General features: G+C 42.6%; 1 protein-coding gene across 2 annotated transcripts in view; it reads right to left on the minus strand.

The window, feature by feature from the left end:
• Nucleotides 1-10,261: 10,261 nt before the first annotated feature.
• The window catches only part of MOSMO (modulator of smoothened), a gene marked incomplete at both ends in the record, with an annotated part of 42,593 nt that continues 27,647 nt past the window's right edge, over nt 10,262-25,207 (minus strand). Inside the window, 2 exons of one of the 2 annotated variants that reach the window (XM_084250427.1) lie at nt 10,262-10,725; nt 15,080-15,292. In XM_084250427.1, the coding sequence (XP_084106553.1) occupies nt 10,541-10,725; nt 15,080-15,292 (398 nt within the window). Of the gene's footprint in view, nt 10,726-15,071; nt 15,293-25,207 lie in introns of those variants that run through there. The other variant, XM_084250428.1, reaches the window with a different exon arrangement.

Raw genomic sequence — 25,207 nt, forward strand, 5'->3', positions numbered from 1 at the left:
GTTGCAGGGAACACTTCACGCAGGGTGAGGTTTGTTTCCGTAAGAGAAAGACACACACATAAAAGACCCCGAAGATGTGGTTTTCCCCTGAGTCCACAGCAAGCTCAGTGGGTGGCAAAACCTGACTTGAAAAGCCAGGGGGGTCAGTGCCAGTGTTTATCCCACTCGGTGTGAGGACGTAAGGGCTTGGTGCTGTGGAACATGCGGTCTCTGGGGGGAAGTTGCACAGAATGAGATTTTAATCTAGAATGTTGAATTCCAAAGCTCTTTTAAGCTTTTGATGAATATCACAGTGGCATGCCCGCCATGAGTCGTTCCTGTAACCCTCGTGTGTTGGAATTCTCATGGGCATGCGTGGTGACTTCACTAATATTTTTAGCATCTCAACCCCTCCCCCCTGCTTAAGTTGAGATAATTGACAGATAACATTTAATGAGCTTCAGGTGTGCAATCCACTGCCACACATGTGTGCACTGTGAACTGAGTTAAATTTGTCTTTTTTTAAAAAAAGATTTATTTATACAAGGATCGGGGTACAGGCCAGATGTGCGCGAGGGTGAGAGAATTCACCAGAGACAGAGGGGAGAGCAGAACAGGCAGACTGACAAAATACACTGCTGAGGGGAGCAGCGGGCGAGACAGGAGAGGTCTGCTGCGCCATGTGGGATCCTCGCCAGCCGACTGGGGTGGAATCAGTGCTGCAGAGACTGTGGACAGCTTCACAGCACTGCACTCAACCGCCTGCACCACCAGGGGAGGCCCATAAATTTGTCTTTATAAGCCCCTGACCTGTGGTATTCTGGGTTAAGCAGCCTGGAGAGACTAAAGCAGTATTACCGTGCAACATACGTTTTTAGCTGTTAATTTGTATGTTGCTTTCTTTCATTCTTTCCTGCATTTCAAGCCAGCAGCAGGCACTTCTGTTGTTTTTCTGACTTTGGAGAAGCCTGTGCTGATTCGGCGGCATGCCCAAGACAGGCCAGGATGTGCTGGGTGTCCAGAGGACAGTGGGAGCCCGTCGAGATTCTTCCAGTTAAATGAGACAGAAACCCAACTCAAACTGGCTTAAGGAAAAATGAAATTTATTTGCTCAAATAACAAAAATTCAGAGCTAGCCCTGGTTTCAGTCACGACTTGATCCAGAGGCTGAAGTGATGTGCAGAGGAATCTGTTGCCACTTCGGCTTCCTTTCTTCTGCAAGGGCTTTATCCTGGGGCAGGCACCTTATGAGTGGTTGGCAAACCTGGACACCAAGAGCACCAAACGTTACCCACAACTCAGCAACCCTGGAGGAAGGAAAATGCCTCTTTTCCAGCAAAGTCCCAGGCTTGGCTTGTTCCCATGACAAGATGTTCCCCAACCAACTGCTATGTCTCTGATTGGCCAGACCTGACTGGTGACCAGTCATGGAGGGTGAAGTTAGTCCTATTTTTTTAGGGGGGCCTGGGTGTATGGGGACATTCATACTAGGCAAATGTGCCCTTCAGGAAAGACACTGAGGATAGTCCCCAAGAGAAATCAAGAAATCACATGAAAATTACAGGAGTACGGCCTGCTTATCTTGGCCGCAACACTTTGGTGACATGACGAGACTTCAGAAGATGTGGGTCCTTGTGCATCCAGCAGAGTCCACAGGCACAGGGGTTCCCAGCTCACCATGCCCACGCATGGGCTGGACACAGAACTACCACGCCATTCAGCCTGGGGCATCTGATGTCTTAGCTGTAATGACTGTAGATACTGACAAATGACAGGCGTGGCCTTCCTGTTTGAGCCATGATCCTCTGCATAACCCCAATCACCAACAGACTAACAAGGTAGAAGGCGTTCAGTTGCTATTTTTTAAAAAAGATTTATTTATTCATGCATACAAGAACCGGGGTACAGGCCAGATGGGCAGGAGGGTGAGAGGATTCACCAGAGACAGAGCGGGAAACAGAACAGGCAGACTGATGAAACACACTGCTGAGGGGAGCAGCGGGCAAGGCAGGGGAGGTCTGCTGCGTGTGTGGGTATCTCCCTGGCTGGCTGGGAATCGAACCCGCGCTGCAGAGGCTGAAGACAACTTCACAGTGTGGCGCTCAACCTCCTGGGCCACCAGGGGAGGCCCCCAGTTACTATTTTTTAAGAACTTATGTGGGGGTAGGGGTTAGCCTGTTTGGGAAAATTTCCCAGGGTACCAGTAAATCAATGGGTGACATCATCTAGTTCCCCAATTAAGGAAGTTAGCACAGTGAGGAATGCAGGAAGTTTGACAATGGGGGGAATGATGGGAGATTAAGCACAAACAATTACTCACATACCTTGTTTTCCTCTTTCAACTAAATATGTAACATTCACAAGTCCTTTCTAACCGGGCCTACCTTTCTGGCTGGCTGCACTCCATATCCCGAAGCAAACCATAGATTTAGCTGCTGGTGTCTGAGCCAGGGACTCAGGCAACTGGGACAAGCTATTTTTACTTTCTTCCCACTAGCCAATGGGGCGATGTAGGCCAGCAGTTTTCCTTGATATGAAGTTAGGGAAACAAAGTTTGAAGCCCAGATCCATCAAGGTCTAGTCACAAAACCTTGGGTAAATTGTTCACCCCTCGACCCTTAGCTTTCTAGTTTGTAAAATATCCCTCGCACTGACCAGGAGGAGGGCTGATGAAGATAACCTAAGGAAAAGCACGTCTCATGAGTGTTATGTTTCCCCATGTGCTTATAAATGTCCCCATTTCTTAACCACTGTGCTTTAAGAAATAGGAATTACCTTAATAGAGTAGCTGATACCCTCTAGTTAGAATGCCAGGCCATTATATTCAGGGAGTTCCAGTCATTGAAGGCCTACGTTCACACAGTAACATTATTTGTAATAGCAAAAACTTGGAAACCACCTACATGTACATTAACAGAAGAAGCTGTGTGTACACACACACACACACAACACACACACACAAATGAGCAGGACACACCCACACATACATATGTGTATAAGTGATCTATTTATATATATAATATACATATAAAAGCACATAAAATATTGTAAATGTTGCAAAATGTCTGGAAGAATACCTGATAAACTCTTATACAGATGTGTTTATTGTGATGAAAAAATCAACTGGTGCCACTTTAGGGCCATGGTAGCTTCCTGGGTGAACAATTTATCCAAGGTTCTATGACTAGACCTTGATGGATCTGGCCTTCAATAGCACTTAGGACAAGAAAGTTACAGGTGACCCTGAAAGGAGATGTGAGGTGAACCCCTGGGGGGCACGATCAGACAGCAACACACAAGTCCACTTGCTACTAACTACATCAGTAAAATATGAAGATGAAGTAACCAGACGCTTTGAGGTATGTAGATTATCCACCTCCCCACCCAGCACTTTTTTGGATAATGGAATTATGGAAAGGATTTTCTCTGACTGGATCTACCACTGCATCTTCATTTTACTAGAGGAAAAAAAAACAATGGAAAAGTTTTATTTTTTATTGAAAAGAATACTTGAATTTGCTTAGACCAACTAAATATTGAAGCAACATGAAGAGTGCCAGAGTCAGGACACAGCATTTATCTCACTGACTTGCCTGACAGATAATAAATGGAGGATGACTTAATAGTGACCATATACATTGGCGACAATATATTAAAGTGCCATAAAATGGCCAGTTGGGAATAAACGACCACATCTAAAATAAGACCAAATCTTCGTGTCCATTCCTTTCGGCAGAAACAATTAAAACCATCCCCGCAAAACCAAGTCTTTGCAGAGCATACCAAATGTATGGCTTCAAGATGGCAGAAAACCCACAAGCTTCCAGAAAGTTCTCTCAGGATCAATAGGGTGCTTGTAACATCCTGGTCCTCTCTGAATACGTATCGATATTAGAGTAGTGTATATTCAGTAGGGGAGGCTCTTGAGTCCACAGTGGAATCCTAAGGGGGTGTCACTGAAACTGGTGCCTTATAAAGGCTGATGTAGGCAAGTCTCTGGTCAGAAAAAAATGTCACAGAAACCATGTTGGTAGACAGATGACCAGGCCTTTCTCAGGAAATAACTTCATAATTCTCCTCTATAACCCAAACCCAAACTCAGTTATGGCCATCAATTCATAGTGAAACAGAGTGCCAGGTCTTGAAGGGACACAGAAGCCACATCCCTTGCATTTGCAAGTTTATAATCAAGTTATAGAGGTGTGTTTAATAATAGCAGCAACTAACATTTGAATGTTTACCATGTGCCAGGCACTTTCCATGCTGTATCTCATTTAAACCACCACTAACCAACCACGAGATAGGTGCAGTTAGTCCCATTCTGCAGATGAGAAACCCAAGGGTCACCAGGGTTACATGATTTTTTTATTAAGGGTCATGTAGCTGGAATTGGGGAAGTCTTGAGTCTGGGCAGTCTCTTCCCCTCTAGGAAGTTCAGTTTCAAAGGTGTAAAAGAGAAACCACAAAAAATTAGGTATTTTTCAAATACGGGAGAGATTTGGGGAAACTTCCAGAAGCAGTACAGACAGTCGTGAACGAGAGCAGGTGCAATGGAAGGAGGGAATAGAAGCTGGTTTGCCAGTAGAAAGAAGAAAGGGTGGTGGGAATGAGAACCCGAAGCAGATGAGGAAGTGTTCTCCAGGAGGCTACGCTAGAGGATTTCCTTCTGCAGACAGTGGGAACGACAGGAACTCCAGTAAGGAAACTGTGTTCTTTTTTGTGTTAAGGTTGTTTTGGCAGAAACAGCTGGGATGGATTGAAGGAGATGGAGATTGGTTGAAGAGACTGGCTCACAGGGCTATGGAACGTGACTTGCCCTAGGTCACAACTAGTCAGTTGTCACACAGTTTTCCGTGTGTCGAATCTCTGCTGAGACTTAGTTGTGCGGCTTTGGGTAAGTTAGTAAGTCTATGTCCTTGGTTTCTACATCTGAGAAATGAAAAGAGCACTGGAATTCTCTTTTCAATTTCACTCAGTCTGAGTCTCACGAAACATTCCCTGTTGAAATTGAGGGGCCTCCCTGGTGGCACAAGGGGTTAAGCACCACACTATGAAGCAATCCGCAGCCTCTGCAACATGAGTTCAATCCCCAGCCCAGCCAGGGAGCAACCCACATGGCGCAGCAGACCCCTCCTGTCTCGCCCACTGCTCCCCTTAGCACTCTATTTCGGTCAGTCTGCCTGTTCTGTTCTCTGCTCTGTCTCTGGTGAATTCGCTCGCCCCCCCCCCCCACACCTCTGGCCTGTACCCCAGCTCTTATGTGTGTAAATAAATAAATCTTTTTAAAAAAGAAAAGAAATTTAATCTTGGGTGATCTTAGTCTGTAGAATTGGGCTTTTAGAAACCTGAAATGGGCTTTAAATACAACCCCAGAGCTTTCTTGCTGGGAAAAGAACCAACAGCCTAAAAAATAATATAGCATTATGCTTCTATCTTTAATACCATTTATAAATAACTTTTATTTTGTTGCTGGGTAACTGTGACCCAGAAGAGTTGACTTTGCATAAAAGGAACGCACAGTACTTAAATCTTGGTGTTTTTCCTGTAATCTTTTCATACAGTGGCTGGAATAGAATTGATGGGAGACTAAGTCAAAATAAAAGATTTTTGAACCTATACTATTGTTTTAAAAGCCAGTTTTATCTATTCCCAAGGTATTACCAACGGAAGAAAATGTTTTCCTTTTCTCTTCGAAGTTCAGTATAGGCTACCACTCCAACCCGTCAATTCATTGTTTCCAGAAAAATAACTTCAAATACCACTGATCTCTTAGAAACCAGAATATTTGGATTACATATGATCAACTCATTCCTACTTGCTTGGAACTTCCCAGCTACGGCACTGGAACTTTTATGCCCTGCGAAACCCCTCAGTTTCAGGCAAACCTGGATGGCATCTCCTGGTTTCCCATGAAGCTCCTGGAAGAGGCCACGTAAAGACAAAACAGCAGCAAATAGGGTTTTATTCGGTCACCAGTTCTTAGCCGGGGCTGATCCCGACACCTTCCGAGAGGGCCACCGCAAGCTGTGACGGCGCACTCGGCGAGCCAGAGACCCTGAGCCCCTGGGCCTCTGCGCGGCTCCTGCAGCCGGCAGTACGGTGCAAAGACTGAAGCAGGGGCGAATGAGCCGAGGTCTCCGTGTGAGGGAGAGCAAGGTGGTGGCTGAGGGGCCCCGGCACAGCACCCCTCTCCTGGGCCATGGAAACACGATGCTTAAGAGTCATGTGTGCAGCCTGGTGGCGCAGCGGTTGAGCGCTGGGCTGCGAAGCCGCCTCAGCCTCTGCAGCGCCGGCTCAATCCCCGGACACCGGCGAGGGTCCCACACGGCGCGCAGACCTCTCCTGCCGCCCGCTGCTCCCCTCAGCAGTGTACTTCGGTCCTTCTGCCTGTTCTGCTCCCCGCTCTGGCTCTGGTGAATTCTCTCCCCCTCCCGCACTTCTGACTGTACCCAGTGCTTGTATAAATAAATAAATAAATCTTAAAAAGAGTCATGTGTGCAGCCTTCTATGGCCGAGTGACTCCTCTCATTGATAAAGAAGACCTAACCCCTGTTCTGGAATATTAATGGCATCTCCTCTCCGGGGTGGGGGGAGACTAGAGTGGAAGTGGAAGGGAAAAGAGGAGGCCACCCCCTTGGATGATATTAACAAACCAAACCATAAGGCATGAAGTGTGACTGTCCAAATGCATGAAGACTCTAAGAAACCAATTTTTGAAATAAAATTTTTAAAATCAAAGCTCGTTTCAAAGTAATAGAAGCCTTTTTAGTTTCTTTAGTAGACAATTTATTTTGATAAACTTGCTCAATAACAAAAATACAGTGAAGAAAATTATGTTCATTTTATACAGTTTGTATTAACAATTTGTTTTGAAACTATTAATCGAAAAATGTTATAACCAATTAGAAAACAATTCTTAATAAAGTCTGGGGTAATATACAGACCTTGATCACAAACTTGAAAATCTCTTTGAGGTGATACAACCGATCTGTCCTGTGCAGGAAGCCCAACCCACACAGGTCACTTTTGTCCTTCATATATTTTTATCCTTCAAAAATTAGTTCTGAAAGACACCTTACTATTTTGAATTGTGATTGTAAATTTAATTTTGAAAAAAAAAAAGATTAAAGGGGGTTGATAAAACAGTTACTATAATCAGAGTAACTTGTGGCTAGCAGTCTTTAAATAAAGACAAAAATAAATGCAACATGTTCTTCCCATGAAGCCCACGATGCAAAATGAGAGCCCAGCGTCCATCCAGAGCCAGCTGCCCGTGCTTCTCAGGGCTTTCCTCTAGAACAAGAGAGTGCATGTCACCAGGACTAGTTATTATTCTGCTTAAGAGATTAAACAGTGAAAATTCACAGAAAATCAAGTGGGGATATCAAAGCTTTAGGCAAAAGGGTAAAAAAACCAATGGAGTGTTTTGGTCACCTAGAACATGAAAAAGAGGATAGAAAAAAAAAAAAAAAAAAAGAACCGCCCTTCAAAAACAAAACAAATGGAACGGAACAGAGTTTTATAAGTGAGAGAGTCAGAAGAATTCCAACCACACATTAACCACATAGAACATGGATTACCTTTGGAAAGAATCATACTGAAATGTTGGCTTTTAATGAACTGAAGGTTTTTCATGTTTACAGATGTTCAGGCATGTTCAATAGGAGCTTCCAAAAATTTCCAAACTAAGTCTTGTGCAAATAAAACCTACAGATAGTTTTTAGCAGATTTTACAGTGATGCTCTTAGGTATGGTAATGCACACACTCTAAAAACAATGTAACAGACAAAGGTTTGACAAATGATTGCACCATATGACAGTATTTTATATACAGTTTACAAGAATATGATTTCCTGCTATTAATACTGTACTACACATAGTACTTATTATAGTGACCTCTTAAAAAGCAACTGCTGACAGTTGTCTATCTTTTCACTTACAGGATTTATAGAGTTTTTATATGAATGAATCCGTCGCAATGTTTGGTCTGGAAGAGTACAAAGGTTTGACTTCACATACTACTTGATGGGACGGTTTTAATCCTGGATGAGAGTGCTGACTGGCTAGAGGGAGTTTTCCCTCATCAGCCTGCTCTGCACTGGACCTCCACGACAATGATGAAATTAAAGACAATTTAACAGCTTGGGTAACAGATACAAATAAAAGCTTAAGTTTTGTAATCTTATATGCAATACCACTGTAAGTGAAAGAAGTAAACAGCGGGGAAATTTTTAGCAGCTGAGAAACTTTCTCTCCCCATGCTCATGATCCAGTTAAAAATACTTTGAGAAACTATTTACAATAAAACTCATCTTTTGGAAGAGAAGAGCTCTTGGTCATATCATAACTTAATTTGAACCATACTTTGCTAACACTTCATCTCAGTGGCATAATGGCGACGACCCAAGTTTTCCTTCCAAGGGACCCAGTGGCCTGTGGACCAACCAAATCACGATGGGGGTGGGGGCAACCCCAAATGTCCATCGAGCAGGCCCGTCCAGTGGTATTCTTGGAATTGGCTAGACGTCATAATACTTGGGGGTAAAGGTCTCCCTCAGGCATCTCCCAAAAGCTTGTTTGACCCGGGGGAAGAACGAGCGTGACAATCCCCTAACACTCAAGGAACGCATCACCGGGCGGTGCCTCTGCCCTTGACTCCTGCATGAGCCGAAACACTGCGATTTTCTTTTTACGATGAAATACTGCCCGATCCCCAGGGGCCCAGTGTGCAATGCACCGGGCTCTTGCGCCTCAGACTCCGAACGTCTGAGGAGGCAGCCCCATCTCTGAAGTGATCGCACTATCACTTACAATCTAGCGTTGTAAGAAGAGTGCATTTGTTGGTGGGGAGCATGAACTACCCAGGCATCTAACTCTACCGCCAGGGACGGTTTGGGTCGTTGTTGCACCGTGAAGAAGAAAAACTTAGCCCCACTGCCATGAAAGCCCCTCTGCCCCACACTGCAAACAGGAGATTATCTATAGTGTTCGCCTGGAAAACAACTGAGCACTGACATGGAGGCAGGGAATGTGGAGAAGAGAAATGCTGTATTTAAAACTACGTGTGGGTTCAAAGTTAGCTGTAATGCTTATTTTAGGGAAAAAACAAACAAAACAAACACAAAGCTGTGGATTTACAACAGCCCCTTAAAGTAAATGCAAAAAATGTTAGGCCCTAGCAAACAAGGCAGGTAACATATAAAGTAAATATTGTATTGCTCAGGTTTTTGGTAAAGGAGATGTATTACTAATGCTTACAGATGAAGAGAACATAAATTTAATTTTCATAGCAGAATGAAGTTAGTTTTGTAAGAGCCAAAATACTGTAAATTGATATTACTAGTGAACTTTGCATTTATGTAAAGTTGTGTGCTCGAACATATAAAATGCATTATTAATGTAACAGACCAAGTCAGTAGAAAAAGAAAACCTCTGTACAACAGACAACAGTCTCCAATAATTTAAATAGTGTCAGATTCCCCCCAAATTATAAGGTTTGACATGATCTTACCTTCTACTATCATATACAAATAAATTAACCCTACAAAGAATTTTAGCTTAACTTAAAATTGCACCTAGAAAGGTATGGGATTATTTGTACCTATTACAAAAACCTGTTAAAATCAAGGGCTGCTACAAAGAATGAGGTAAACTGAAGACTCTCTCCACTATGCAGCCTTCAGATAAATGGCTTTTTTTCTATTGAGTTCTAGGTTTGCACACCACAGTGTTTTGCTAGCAAAGCATTCAGAATTCTCTTCCAGGAACTGTTTGCATGTGTGTGTATATAAATTTACACACACATACACACACACACACACTCATATATACACACTGTATACTGCATCAGCAAAATATATATATTATATATATATTTATATAAATATAAGGAACATTTCCCCCCCACCCCAACAACATGTTTCTTAGTGTTTGATTTTTTTTTTTTTTTGTACACAGGGAATAGGGAATTCAGAATTTTTACATACATTTTAGCAAACAAGTTTTGATCTATTGGCTTCTTGATGCATTAATGCAACGGCAATCCATTTTGGTGCCAAAGGCTCATACCATTACAAGGAAGCTGTGAACACTTATTTCTTAGGCGTTGAAGCCAGCCCCACAGGAACTTCTCTTGCATCCCTCTGGTCCACCACGTTTCATAAATATTTAGACTTTCCCCCCCTCAAATGAATCATTAGACGTTAAAAACGCAACAACAGAGTCACAAAGGGCCACATGCTTTTCAGTATAAAGCATTCTCCTTCACTGGGTTGCTATCACAGTGCAGACCTGACTGCCTGAATATGCTCAGGAGATTTAGTCAATATTGTCTGTATTTGGTTATGGAAAAGGCTCTCCTCTATTTTTGTTTTTAAATCCAAAGTGCATAGTGAGAACAAATCAAAGCATTTTTTTTTTTCTTTTCAACATCAGTTTCATCTCAGCATCTTCCTGTGAGGACACTCAGATGCCTTGCCTTTGCCCTCCCCACCCTCCAAAAAATAAAAAAATAAAATAAAATAAAATAAAAAATAATAGAATCAAGCAATTTAGACATTCATCAGCCTGGTAAACAAACTTTGCCGGCAAATAGAAGTCCTACTATTGTAAAGAAAATTGATAAGACAAAAAGTACATAGGATGACCCAACTACTGTGTTGTTGGGTAATTTATAAGGTTGACCTCCGACTTCATTGATGTAAAATCCTATTGGAAATATTAGGGCAGCCATACAGAAAAGGATCACTGTAAAACAAACCAAAACACAACATTAGTAACATGATTTGGTGATTAAGAAAACAATGAAAATCTGGCACAAAGGAGGTTTACAAGAAGACTTGTGGATTGGTAGCATGGTCAAACCTTGTCAAGAGATTGTACATATTACAGATCGAATACTATCCCAAAAGCCTAACAATTAAATACAGTAAAAGCTGGGTTTGTCTTTTATATACGTGTTAGGACAATTTCAAATTATCAGCACTAAGAATGGTCTCCAAACCTACTAAGTAACTCCACATTTTATTTCTGTCCATTTAAAATAGTGATTGCGAACATCAGTTAGAATCAAATAGGAGGTAAGTTCTGGCTCTGCTACTTCTTAGCTGTGTGACTGAAGGCTTCTGGTTCCCTTCTTAAAATGGGGCAAATATTAGAAGAAGGAACAAAACAATGTCATGTTCCTAGCACAGTGCCAAGTTGATAGTAAGTCCTGAATAATGTTGCCTATCATTGCCATCGTTATTATTTTGTCAATTCTCAGCTCCTACTCAATTGGTTAGAAGGAACTGGACAAAGGCACATGCGAATACACATACCATTTGTCGTACTCTGATTCTGTCTTACTCTGATTTACAATCGTCCAGTGGAAAGAACGTCAGACTGGAAGGACTAGCAAACTGTAGAAGCAGTTGTCTCCTATCATGGACAATATTCTCCCTCATCCCCCAAAATAATCTTGTCAGGTTTTTGAATACAGAGGGGTCAGGCCGGGTAGGGCAACCTTTTTTGAGTTATGTACATAAACACAATGAGATAGTATTTGCTAAAATATTTCTAGAATGATATCAGAAAACCCAGCAGAACTAATTCTACGGTCGACTGTTTTAGGAAATCGCACGCTCTCCTGTACTCTTCCTAACACAAATTACATATATATAGGCCAATTTTTCAAAAAAAATACTTTATGCTTTTTGAAGGCACATTGGTCAAATGGCTATAGTCCTTTAAATTTCTTTGGAGGCAGAAACATTTTTTTGGTGTGGTATGAAGACAGATTGCCCTAGTGATTGCACACAAAGAGCTGAAGATTTCTATTATCTACTGAATGAGAAACATTTTCCAAGTTAGACCAATCCCCATGGATATTGAATCTTAGTTAAATATTCCAGCTGACACTAGCCTTATTTTTTGTGTGTGTTAGCAAAGTTTCATTGCAGAGTCCTTAAAAGTGAATTAGGAATCTTTTTCTTGATGGAATGGCTCCAGATATATATGAAAAATAACATTTTCTTACGCAATATATTAACTTAGAAAACATACTAGCACTCTTGTTGCATTTTCACCATGTAGGTGGGTTATTTTATATCATACAAACATAAAACCTATTTCATTGTGGGCAAACAACTACACCAAATACTGATACATAAGCAACTTGGATTCTTTCAAATACCTACCATATAACAATGAAAAATTCAGGAATTAACTAGTAGGTCTTTTGGCCTTTCTGTTGTACAGTCAACAAAAAGTAACTCTGTGAGTGCTGCCGATGCCTGTTTATCAAGTGTTCTCTGTCACCAATTTCTAGTGGTTCTTAGGCCTTAATACGTTTGGTAAGTGATACCAAACCATGACCTAAGTAGTTATATACAAGTAAAAAAAACAATGGGAAAAGATTATTTTTTTAAAAACAATTTGTTTCTTAATGCTCACTAGCCTAGTCTTAAGGTACATTAACTACAAGTGCTTTCAATGCGTAGATATTAGAGCCAACTACCCTGTCAAGTGATGTGCCCTTTTCTATTTTCTCTGTAAAATAAAAATCTCCCCTTTCTAGTGGAATAATCTCTTAATGACTATATTTAAAATAGTTTTACTATTTCACAAGAGTTAAATCTTTCCAAATTGGTTAGGAAAAGCTTTATCAAATTTTAAGGAAGCAATGAAACGGCTATTCAACTTAATCTTGCTTCTGAAGGAACGAGGTTCTCCATACTCTCTGCGAAATTTAATGCGGGTGGGTACGTTTTCTCTTAAGCTACTGAGACCAGTGAAGTGATTTTAGATCTTAAAATATTTTTAATGCTGATGGCATCTATTATCGTTTTGACAACTAATGTCTGGGTCTTAAATAAGCCTGTAAAGATATAACTTCATTTCCTCCATGGTATATTTTGGTGGTGAGAGTCAGTTATCAGGTATGCTGGCAGATGAGGGTGTAAATTAGGGTGGCAAAGAAAAGCACAAAGGTCAGATTGAGGAAAAAGACACACCTCTGTTTCCCTGGCCCCCAGAGTAAGCTCCAGCGTGCAGACCCATTAGCAAATGTGACCTCACGTTCTTACCAAACCTACTAAAGAAAAAGTACATTTTCAAGGGCTGAATGAAACACTAGGGGGAGCCCAATCTCTCTCAGGGCCGCACCCCAGTAGACTAGCTTGTTCTTGGTAACAAGAACAATGTATTTGATGAAGCTAAGAGATCAGAGTAATAAGTACGCGTACATTCCCATACATATGACACCTCTGGTAGGAAACCCCACAAACTGGGAACAGCTGCCTCTAGGAAAGGGATATTGGATGGTCGGGCAATAGGACCGCAAATGAGACTCACTTTTCATGGTGACCTTTTTGAAGGCTTTGAATTACATGTTATCTACATAGTTCAGTAATATAAAAGTAATACATATCATTATTTTTAAATCTTGGAATACTTAACTAAAAAATAAAGGATAAACACATTGCATTTGGGGTAGTTACCTGTACTTAAATATTCTCTGTCGAAGGGGAATGGAAAAACACAATCCTATTTCTTTACCTTTCTTGGGTCATAAGAACCAATGGCTCACGCGAGCATCTTATTGCTTTCTTTGACTTACGCTACTTGGCTAAGTAAGATGGTAGATTTTCTGCATTCAGGGCACACATGCATTCTTAGATTGCAACTAAATCCAGAAATTAAAGCCTTCTTTGATTATATTTTACTTCCAGAAAGTCTATCTGAATACATGATGTCCCTGCACTGAAGACACAGATTTGGATTCTTTTTTAGCTCCGGGTGGGCCCTGCTCCCCGCAGCGTTGTGTACCCCCGCCCTGACTGTCTCCACCAGAGCTTTCTGGGGATCTGACTCCAACCAGACCATCGGCTTCTTTCACTTTTCTTAACAAGGGTGGAGACTTTTTATGTCAAAGGCAAACTTGATTTAAAATTTTAAATTAAGGGAGATATGGAGACAAAAAGAAAGCAGCCAGAAACACAAACATAAAAGAGTTTCAGAGAGCGAGACAGGGAGAAATGGGTCCCTATAGTCTTTAAGGGTTTTAACATGAGTTTTAACATGAATGGGAATACATAGGTTTCTGCTTGTCCCTATCATACCACTTTTAAATGGAAGTAAGCTAAGTTATAACATTAATTTATTAAAACTTAGGCAAACCTGATAGGATTTTAAAGCACCAAATCAGAAGTCAGACCCCAGAGTACTGGCATGTCGCTCTCCTGACATGCTCTCCTGACATGCTCTCTGACCTGCGGAGCAGGGTGTCCCAACAGCACCCCATTGCCATTTCAGACCAGATACACCTCTGCTGTGGGGGCTGTCCTGTGCATTTGGAAGATTTTACCAGCCTTCCTGGCCTCTGTTTACTAGATGCCAGTAGCACCCCCCCTAGTTGTGACAATCAAAATGTTTTTAGACATTGACAAATGTTCCCGGAGGGGCAAAACTGCTTTAGACAGAAAAAAGCAAGAAAGCAGAATTATCTTTCGTGTGCATTTTTGCTTCTTTTAACTCGCAATAAGCCTTTGATGTGCTCTGGAATTAAACCAATTTTGCAAAGTACCAGAGAATGTGTAATATATACCTATATCATACCCTTAGGCATAACTTAATGAAATAAGAAATGTTGAGAAACAACTGTTAAATAACCAAATGTGTTGATTTTTTCAGTGGTTACATAACTCACAGCAGACACTCAAAATCAGTGACATTAGAAGTTAAATCACCATGTTCATCTAATTTATATTCTGCTATATTTTCATCTAGATTCATATTTATTGGATAGAAGATACCAAAACCCTCAAGAAGAGAAAAAGACTCAGGTTAGGGGGGTAGTTCTGAGTCATAGACCTGGAACTTTCATGCCACAACGTGAGAAAAATAATTCATTGAAATAACATTTTATACAAAAGCAATTCAAGCTTTGACATCCTGGTCTCCAGGTGAAATTCTGAAGAACCGGTGGGACTGTGCAGTCTGTGTGACGGCCACGCCAGTGGCGCTCTGGGTGACAGGCGTCCTGACAACTGATCTTGATTCACTTCATAAAAACACCAGCTGGGTGCCTTCTAGACCAACCGGGCAAGCATGGGCTACTTACTTCCAGTGAACGCTATCCACCGAGCATATTTTGTAGCTTCTCTTCGCCAGTGGGAAGCCACCAGCAAACCACAAGTGACAGTCAATGAAATGATTCCCATGATGATAAAAAACAGTGTAGTGACCCACTCGGGGGGAAGTCGAGGTGGGATGCACGTCCGGTCTCGTCCGTGGATTGTCTGACACTGTCGCACGAGGCCCACGGTGAGTGCTCCTGGAGAGATGCGAAAGGTGGAGCATTTAGTGTGTTGGCACGCCCAGGGGTCAGCCCCCTCCACCGCCAGTGTGGTCCTTAAATCGTACTCCTCCCAGCGAACTTAATGCCACTGAATCCTACTTCCCCGCATTCTGCTGAGGATCACTTTGTAGTGCTACTTGGCTTAACACATCAAGTGAACTAAAAAAAAAAAAAATCAACTCACGAAGGCTATATAAAGCACAGCTCGTTCAGACATTACTGCACAAATGCTTTTCTGAGTACCTGTGTCAAATACTGTTCTAGGCTCCAGAGAAAAACAAGATAGATAAGGTTCCTGAACTTGCTGAGTTACACACTAGCAGGAAGAACTGGAACTTTCCTATTCCCAGATCTAATCATTGTATATTCTTTTATTTTGGTTGAGGAGAAAAATGCTTTCCAAAAAAAAATGAAGGCAAACTTGAACTACACACCTAATCATAATATGCAAGTAAAATAAGTGGATTAAATACTGGAACCAGAATGTTATGAAAGTGAAAAGGTCTAAGAATATTTAAATATCATTAACTACTTTCCAGCTATATTCAGGAAACTGTTGGAATAACCAGCAGGTCCCCTGATTTGGTGAACTCAACAGTTTCTGTACAACACGCCCATGTTTCTGCTGCCGAGCTGTCACTGGTGGCTTCAGCAGCAAAGCAGAGAGGCATTAGTGGTGACTTTTATTGTGCCCCCTTCCCTGCTTAAATAACATCAAAGTGATTTGTATAAGGCATCAAGTGCCACTTTCACATGAACATGTAAACCCAAGGAACATGTCAAAGCCAAGGAACCTCTCTATCAAATCTAGGTGAATTCATCTGCAGAACCTTAGATGAGGGAGGTGAAAGAATAATTATTTTATCCTCTTCCTGACTTAGAAGACTGTTGCTTTTGAGTAGATGCTTTTTACCCTCCCTTTTAAAATTGAGGTCACCCTGTTACATCACTGCGGGTTTTAGGCTCACACGCCACCCCCAGCGCCACCCCCAGAGCACCGTGATCCTTCCCCACAGTCCCTGCCCACACCTCACCCTCCCTCTGGAACCTCAGCTTTGCAGTCAGAGTCTGAGGGAGTGCTTGGCTTCTGTTTTGTTGCTCCTTTGCTTTGTTTTTTTTTTCCCCTTTCAGAGCAACTGCAAAGGGAAGACAATTGCCAAAAGGAGGAGAAAAAAATTTCTAAAGCCACTGAAAATGTAACGGATTTTTTATCTTTTTTGGTCTTAGTTATTTCCTCAATATGAACAAGACAATGATGTTAAAGTCACAGCCAGTAGGAGCCACAAACCAGTGCCTTTCCTGAAGACAGTCAGTAAAATCCTCAGGGCCTTCTGGGAGCTGCCTCAGTGGAGGAGCAGGGCTGGATCCCCTAAGAGGTGTAAGTGTGGGGAGGGGATGCTGAGGGAGTGGACTTCCCTGCAGCTTGTGTTTTGCTACTGGTACATTTTTAGAAACAAAGCAAGTGTTCAACAAAAGTAAAATGGAAAGTCAGATCTGCTCTCAAAATTGTCTTTTTCCCCCCTCTAATGCTAACTGGAACTTCATCAGGAGAATGGAAGAAAATGCTCAAGTAAGCAAGTTGTGGCTTTTTCTCTCAAGTCATCTAATAATTAGGCCCATCTTGTGATCTCTGCGATGTGTGCAAACAGCACTATCACTGCAGGGTCCCCTCTGGGGACAGGGTGGAGACAGGTAGGGGTGGAAGAGGGACAGAAAGTGAGCAAACCTTCACACTCTTCCTTCTGGCTGCTGCTTGGAACTGAGTGACTTCACAGGCCAAAGAGAAGTAAATTAGTTCAAGTTTTTGACACTCAATTATTTGACACTCAATTGCTAACCTTTAAAGTGTTTTGGTCACTGCTTGACACCAGAAAAGGGGAGAGGGTGGGAGTGAAGGGGCAGGAGGGGTTGCACAATTGTTCTTAAATTGGAAAGTCTAAAAAGTTTCCTTGAAAACTTCAGGGAGAGGAGGTACCTTATGATAAAGCATTTTATTGTAATTTTTTGACACAAAGAAGGCATTCACAGCAGAGCTCAAGAACTCCCAACAGGAAGCTATTCCTGATCCATCCACAGAAGATGTCTAACAAATTGCCCTCCGCAGTCACTACCCTGTTTATAAAACTGTAAGAACAGACAACAGGCAATGAAAGACCCCGACAAAGTGCAATATTGTGGATTCTGAATACACACCAACTTTCTTCACAACTTAAAGTACAAAGAAAGTTTCACTGGTAGTGCTCGTGGACTTAGATTTACATTTGAGAATTATTTTTTCTCAAATATTTAAAACTGTAGGTTCAATAAATCATTACTAAAATCTTCAGGAAAAAAAATATATTATTTTTTTATGCAGAAGAGCTGGGGTGCAGGCCAGAGGTGTAGGGAATGAGAGGATTCGTCAGAGACAGAGTGGGGAGCTGAACAGGCGGATCCACTGAAATCCACTGCTGAGGGGAGCAGCAGGGGAGACAGGAGAGGTCTGCTGCGCCATGTGAGTCGGCTCCCTGGTTGGGAATCGAACTCAGGTCTTAGTGGTGATAGTGCTGAGACTTAACCCCTAGGCCACCAGGGAGGCCCTCCATCAACATTTTTTGTGAATACCCTACGATGCCTCTCTTACTTTCTGTCTGTGGACAGGGCAAGCAGCATTTGAGCTCCCCTAACTGAATTTTCTGTGGATTGTTAAGCTTTCTGTAGATCGTTTTTCCCTCCTCCCCTGATTGGCTAAGTGAACACAAGCAGAGCAAATGATGAAAATGATACACACACCTCCTATAAACCAAATGGAGGCAACTGGACAAAGATTCAGCCTTGAAAAGCCAGTTATGCCCCTGTTTTTACAAAAGTCCGTTTCACCACAAACTAAGACCAAATATTCAGCAGCTACATTCTGGAAGAAAAGAAAGCTAATGCTAAAGGACAGCCGAAGGAGCACTGGATGTAAGACGATTCCTAAGTGCACTCCTCAGCGTCTCTCCCGTGCTGAGCACTGCTGGAGTCACAGATTTCACTTTCAGTGACAATGGACTTTCTTTAAATAACCTGTACAGGGACTAGTGCAAACAGTGGTCAGTTAATGATGTCACTACAATTCATTTTCTTGAGTAAGAAGCTCAGTCAACATAATTTATATCGTAGTCATGTATTTTCTATAAGCAATCTGGAGGGGAGGGTTCTAGAAAGGTAAGTTGCTAAGTCTTGTAAATTTAGATACCGGTAGTATGCCAACTTTTACCAGGTCTTTAGATTCTGAATTTCCCTCAAAGAATTATCTCCTGTCTATAGCTTCAAATCCATCACTCAATTTGACTTCGATGCAGATGCACTTCCAGTCACTGACCCCTATTTCCTCCCAAGCATCCATTTCCTTTTGTCTCCACTTCATTCCCTACCCAGCGTTCTCTCAATACCCTCTATATTCTCTGAAGGCACTTAGTAGGGACACACAATCACAGACCCAATTTTAAGGCAGTTTCTTTTAACCCCAAACAAAAAATGAGCTTTTCAGGAGGGAATGGAACCTCCTACCCCACTGGAAACCCCAGAATGGCCTGCAGCAGTGGACACAAAGCAGGAATTAATAAGCATTTGGTGAACTTAAATGAATTAAAAACAAGCTAAATTAAAAATCACGCTGCATTAAATTGGTTGGCCTATAAAACTGTCTTAGTGTGAGCTCCTGAAGCAAGCGAGATGCATAAGCTCAGTCACTCACTCATTTTTCTTTTATCCAACAGATCTTTTGCCTCTTGAAGGGGCCTGTAATTCCATTCCCCAAACACCAATCCATCTTTACCCTGCAGCTGTTTCCTAGGTAACCAATCAGCCAAATAAAAGACTTGCACACAATAGAAAAAAGGAAATCAAACTGGGAACTATAGCATCCCACGTGCCTCTCAGTATCTCACCTGTGTAGCATCGCACACAAAAGGGAGGCATAATGAGTCCTACCCCGCTGAGTGGGGATCTTAACTAAAGAGGCTTTTGACACTCATCACGCGCAGATGCAGACGCTGCCAAACACGCCGTGTGAGCGCGGCTGCCGCCACAACGAGGGTGATTAGAAGGCATGTCATTACTACATGGAAAAGCTGTGTCACAGGAACCTGACACGGAGGGGTTAGAAAGCAGAGACGTGCGCACACCCACTGCATCTGTCAGAGCCCATCACCAGGGCAAGCGCTGCCGCCTCAGCCGCGGGAGGGCTTCCCCACGCACACCATTGAACGTGAGCAAAAACGTGAGCAAAAACGGAGAGGTTAGCATTTGCTCTGGCCTCTCCCACCTTCTCAGGTTTTCTCCCCCGATTCACAATGCTTTTCATCTCATGGGCTCAGGCTGTCAGCTTTGGGGAGTGTCATCCCTGCTGTGGGTCTCTAGTGCCAAGACGCCCCCAGGCTCCAGGGAAACCGTGCGCCCCACCCCAACACAGACCTTTAGCGAGCTCTTCCCAACAGGGTCTGCACCCCAGCAAGGGGGTTTTCCAATTTAACTGAAATAATGGAGTTTCCTGTTTCACTGACAGGTTGGCTGAGATTTTGGAGAATCATGGGATGGGTAAGGTTAGGGGATTAGAAGGGAGCCCCAAGGTAGCCCCAAGGTAGCCCCAAGTGACAGGCACTTCCCGGGGTCAGTCATACCCTGGCAATGAGTAGCACAAGCACATCTATAGGTACCTAGAAAACGTCACATATTCATTTTTTTCCTCTAGAAGCACTGATGGTGGTGAGTTTTGATTAGCTATGCTTTGGGGTTCTACCACAAGATACGGATGCGTACAGTGAACTAGAGTGAACAGGCGAAACAAGCAACCTTGATTAATCCCAGTGTCTGAAAACCTGAGTAAGACAATAGGTTTAGGCCCATCACTAGGGTCCACCAGCCTCTCCCCCGCCTTCCTCTCACCTGTTCTTCCAGCTCTCAGCACGCACTCAGTGGCTCCTACTTCTCTGCAACACTGTCCTGCTGTCTTTACTCCCTCCCCTACCCAGACCAGAGCCCTGGAGCCATTGTGCTACAACCCTCACCTGGCAAGAGCCATAACCCTGACACCGAGTGGTGACCCAGGAAATCCTGCCTCAGAGCCGGGGATGCCACTGCACACCCTAAATCTCAACCTCAGGACCAGGAGGACCGCGCAGAGACCACCTGAGTTTCTCTAAGTCCGAGCTCGGCCATTCCTGCCGTGGCTATTTCAGGTTTGCCCACTCGCGCCAAGTATCAGCAGCGCCCCCACTTCTCACTTTCAGTAGGTGCCTGTGTCACTACGCAGAGCAACACAGGTCATCCTGTCAGCCAACCTGCAACCCATCTGTTGCGTTCATTCCAGTCCGGCTTGTCCTGTTGTAGACCCCACCCCCTCTCATTTTTTTTTTTTAATTTAGGATATATACACCTAATTTTTTTCTTTTTAAAGATTTATTTATGCATACGAGAGCTGGGGTAAAGGCCAGAGATTGGGGGGGGGTGTCAACCAGAGGATCCACCAGGGACAGAGTGGGGAGCAGAACAGGCAGACTGACTGTAACACACTGCTGAGGGGAGCAGCGGGTGAGACAGGAGAGGTCTGCTGTGCCATGTGGGTTTCTCCCTGGCTGGCCGGGGATTGAACTGGAGCCACAGAGGCTGCAGATTGCTTCAAGGTGCGGTGCTTAAACCCTTCCACCACTAGGGAGGACCCCCTCTTACTTCCTTGCCCAACATTATTTTTTTTTTTAAGATTTTATTATTTATTTATTTATTTATTTATTTATTTATTTATTTATTTATTTATTTATTTATACAAGCACTGGGTACAGTCAGACGCGCGGGAGGGTGCGAGAATTCACCAGAGCCAGAGCGGGGAGCAGAGCAGGCAGAAGGACCGAGGCACACTGCTGAGGGGAGCAGCGGGCGGCAGGAGAGGTCTGTGCGCCACGTGGGACCCTCCTCCGGTGGCCGGGAAGCAGCCGGGAATCGAACCGGCGCGGATCGAACCGGTGCTGCAGAGGTGCGGGCAGCTTCACAACCCACTGCTCAACCGCTGCGCCACTGGGGAGGCCCCCAACATTATTTTCCACACTGGAATGCAAAAGTGTTTGAATATGCTCATCTCCCCTGACATAAAACGAAGCCGCCCCCGCTGCGCCCCGTCCCCCACCCCTCAGCATCACCACACTGGTGTCTGCCTGCTCGGCCTCTCCGTCAGCAGCTCCTGACTCCATTTCTCTAAGTCTCACATGCTCTTCGGCCCACTACAAACACATTTCCTTAGGTGTGGGAGACTCTTTCCGTGTTTTACTGCTTTTCCTTGTGCCTCTTTTAGTTTTTCCTTTTCCATTTTCCACACTTTTCCTCTGCCTTCATCAACATCTGGTGTCTTTATGGATCTTTCTTGCATTTGATTTTTCTTCCAGACTCAAATGGCCTATAAAGGTAAAGATGCTTCTGCTTTTTCTCCTTTTCATATTTGATGCTCAAATTCTTAAACTCACACACACATCAAGCCTTCATATACGCTACTCCCTCTGCCTAAGCTACTCTTCTCCAAACTGCTCCTCGCTACTACCTGTGACTCCAGATTCCAGTTGCAGTCACTTCTAGGGAGTCTTCTTTGGCAACCCCTTACACCTCTATTCTGGGTTAAGAGTGTGTCCTGTATGCCTCACAGTCTCCATGAAAACACTACAAGTTTTTTGTCTTTTTATTAAATCTGGGGGCTGGGGCAGTCCATGAGGAACTCCCAATTTTTAGCTGGTCAGAAATGTGGGTACCCTGGAGGAACCCCCCAAGCTTGTGGCAGGGTCTGAGTTTGGGGCAGTCTTATGGAGGTCTGAGTCTTTAACTTGTGGGGTCCATGCTACCTCCAGGTGTTCAGTGCCAGAACTGAACTGCACTGCAGTGCGCCCCGCGGAGTTGAAACAACACATTTTTACACAAAAAGTGGAAACAACCCACAAATACCCACCAGCCATTTAAAAAAACACAATGGAATAAATATTATTCAGGAATTTTTAAAAAAGAACTGATACTCGCTACAATCTGGATGGGCCTGGAGAACACTGTGGTGAGTAAAAGGAGCTAGACACAAAAGGTCACATAACATATTATCCAATTGATATGAGATGTACAGAAAAGGCACAGCCCTAGACAAAAAGGTTTGTGGACGCCAGGAGCTGAAGGAGGAGGAAATGGGGGATTGAGGTCTCATCTTTATGGGGTGATGCAAATATTCCAGAACAGAGATTGGTGGTGGTTACATAACAGAGAGACTAGACCGTCAGGGGACCGTACACTGGAAAATGGCGAATTTTATCTCAAAAACAAACAAACAAACAAAAAAACCCAACTCCAACAGCGTACCTTTACCAACTTAGTTTTAAAAGTGTACCAAAACACCGCTCCTCCAATATTCCCTCTGTGCTCTTCTTTCCTTCTGGACTATTATCATGCAGATTTAACTCATATACCATGAACTCATCAAGACAGTTTTACAATCGTTTTATTTGAGTCATAAGGTCAAACACACAAATACTGCTTTTATATTCATGTTCTCCTGTGTAGTTATCTTACTGGGGCTCTACTTCATGTGGATTCAAAACTGCCTCGTGTCCTTTTATTTCAGTCTGAAGACTCCTTTCAATTTTTCTGATAGGACAGATCTGCTCAGGATGGATTTTTTCATTTTGGTTTATCTTAAGCAGTCTTAGTTTCTCCTTTTTTAAATTTCCCCCTATGGGAAAAAGTAACATCTTTTGTTTTTAGAATCTGGTTCTTCCCACTGAAAGAAAAGTCTCTACGTGGCCATGCTAATGCTGTTTAAGTTGCCAAGCTCCTTTGTTTTCAAAGGGGCAGTTTTGCTGGGCACAGAATTCTAAGCTGGCAGGCTGTCCCGTGCGTTCTGACTGTTGCAGCACTGCTCGCTGGCCTTTAAGGTTCCTGATGAGAGGCCAGTTCTTAATGGTATTGAGGCTCCTTTGTCTATCAGGATTCATTTTCCTGTGGTTTTCAAGATTGTTTTTGATTTTGGATTACTTGACTATGATGTCTTAGGTGTGGGATACTTTGAGTCTACCCTACTTGTAATTTGTTGAGATTCTGCAACATGCAGATTAAAATTTTACATTGAATTAGTAGAGATTTTGTCATTATTTTTTCAAATATACCCTCTGCCTCTTTTTTCTCTCCCCCCTCCTGGGATTCCCAATAAATGTATGCTGGAACACTGAAAAATGTTCCACGTGCTCTATTTTTGATTATTTTTTCTTTCTGTTGTCCAGATTAATCATTCCAATAGGTCTGTTTTCAAGTTTGATTTTTTTGCTATATTTTCATTCTATTTACTGTACTTTTCAATTTGAGAACTTCCATTTCCTTTTTATAATTTCACCTTATTAAATAGTCTGAATAGTCTGCATGGGAAACATTGTTTTCTTATTTTCCCTTAATTCCTTATATGTGGTTTCCTTTATTTTGGGAACAAATTTGTAATAGCTGACTTCAACTCTTTGTCTAGTAAGTCTAGTCTGGGCTTCTGCCTGGGCAGTTTCCATTGACTGCTTTTATTTTTTTATGATCAAAGGCCATCTTGTTTCTTTGTGTTGCTATTTTTAGTTCAAAAATTAAAATATAAAGTAATACAAAATTTTACAAAGTATTTAAAAATTTAAAATAATCTGACAACTATGGAAATCATATTCTCCCCTTCCCCAGGGTTTGTTGTTTTTACAGTTTACTGATTTTTCTGGAATAGTTGTGTGAAGTTTGCGTTTACTGTTTTGTGTGACCTCTGAAGTCTCTCTCCATTAGCTTAGCATCCTGTTCATGGCTGGAAGGAGAGTTCTATAAATGCCTTGAATCGTTATTTCTCTCAGCCCTTGTTGAGGGGCTCTGTCTGTTGTATATTTTCAATGCTCCAGCAGGCAATTTACAACTCTGTGTTAGCACTCATTTCTTGCTTGCACTGAACCTCAAGATCAGGTAGGGGTAAGAGATTAGGGACTACAGGTCTTTCTTGGCTTATGGATAGCCCTGAATGTACATGGTTGTCTAATTCCTAGGAATATACTGAAGTTTTTCCAAGACTCTTGCAGGCAGCCTGTGCCCTGTTTTTTCCTTTATGGTTTTGGCTTCAATGGAAGACCAAGTCAGGTACTTAAAATGTTAAACAACAACTGCTGATAGTTTTTAACAAATGCCCTGGGGATAGGACAAAATAAGCTCATGATCTGGTCAAATAAAGAGATTTTCAGACAGATTCAGTAACTCTGAGGATGGGTTGTCAGAAGCACCAAACCTTTTGCTCCTCCAGTGGTCTCTATGCTGCTGTTTTTCACAGCTGTCACAGCTACAAGGTCATCAGCTGGGGAGAGGGGAAGGTGACCTGCACATTCACCTTCCACAAAGCTCACTGCTTGTACCACTGTCAGATGACTTTCTTAAACACTCCTTGAGTTGTCTAATAAGCCTTATTTTCCAGAGTTCTGAAGAGGCTGATCTGACAGTTTTCATTGCATTTAAGGAGGGGCAAATTTTCAGAAGCCCTTGATACTTTGATACCCCAAATGCTAGACCCAAAATGTCACAATTTGAATCTCAGCTTTGCCACACTTGGTCAAGTTACTTAATCTCCCTACTCTGACTTAGCCGGAACATAAATATGACCTCTCATGTAGGTTTTTGTGAACATTTAATACAATGAGATCATATCAATAGAGCAATGGGACTGTGAGCACTACATAATACATGTTTTTAAGGAAATTCAATTTTTTTGTTTTCGTTAAAAAATACATATAGGAAAGTAGTAGACACAATAATTTAACACAATAGTAAATTCATGAACTCACTTTCCAAAATAAAAAGGCTGAAATTTGATGGTTGCTCAGGCTGTTCTCTGCCCAACTGCTTTAG

This window comes from Talpa europaea, assembly GCF_964194135.1.
Source record: "Talpa europaea genome assembly, chromosome: 12".
In the NCBI taxonomy this organism is placed as follows: Eukaryota; Metazoa; Chordata; class Mammalia; order Eulipotyphla; family Talpidae; genus Talpa; species Talpa europaea.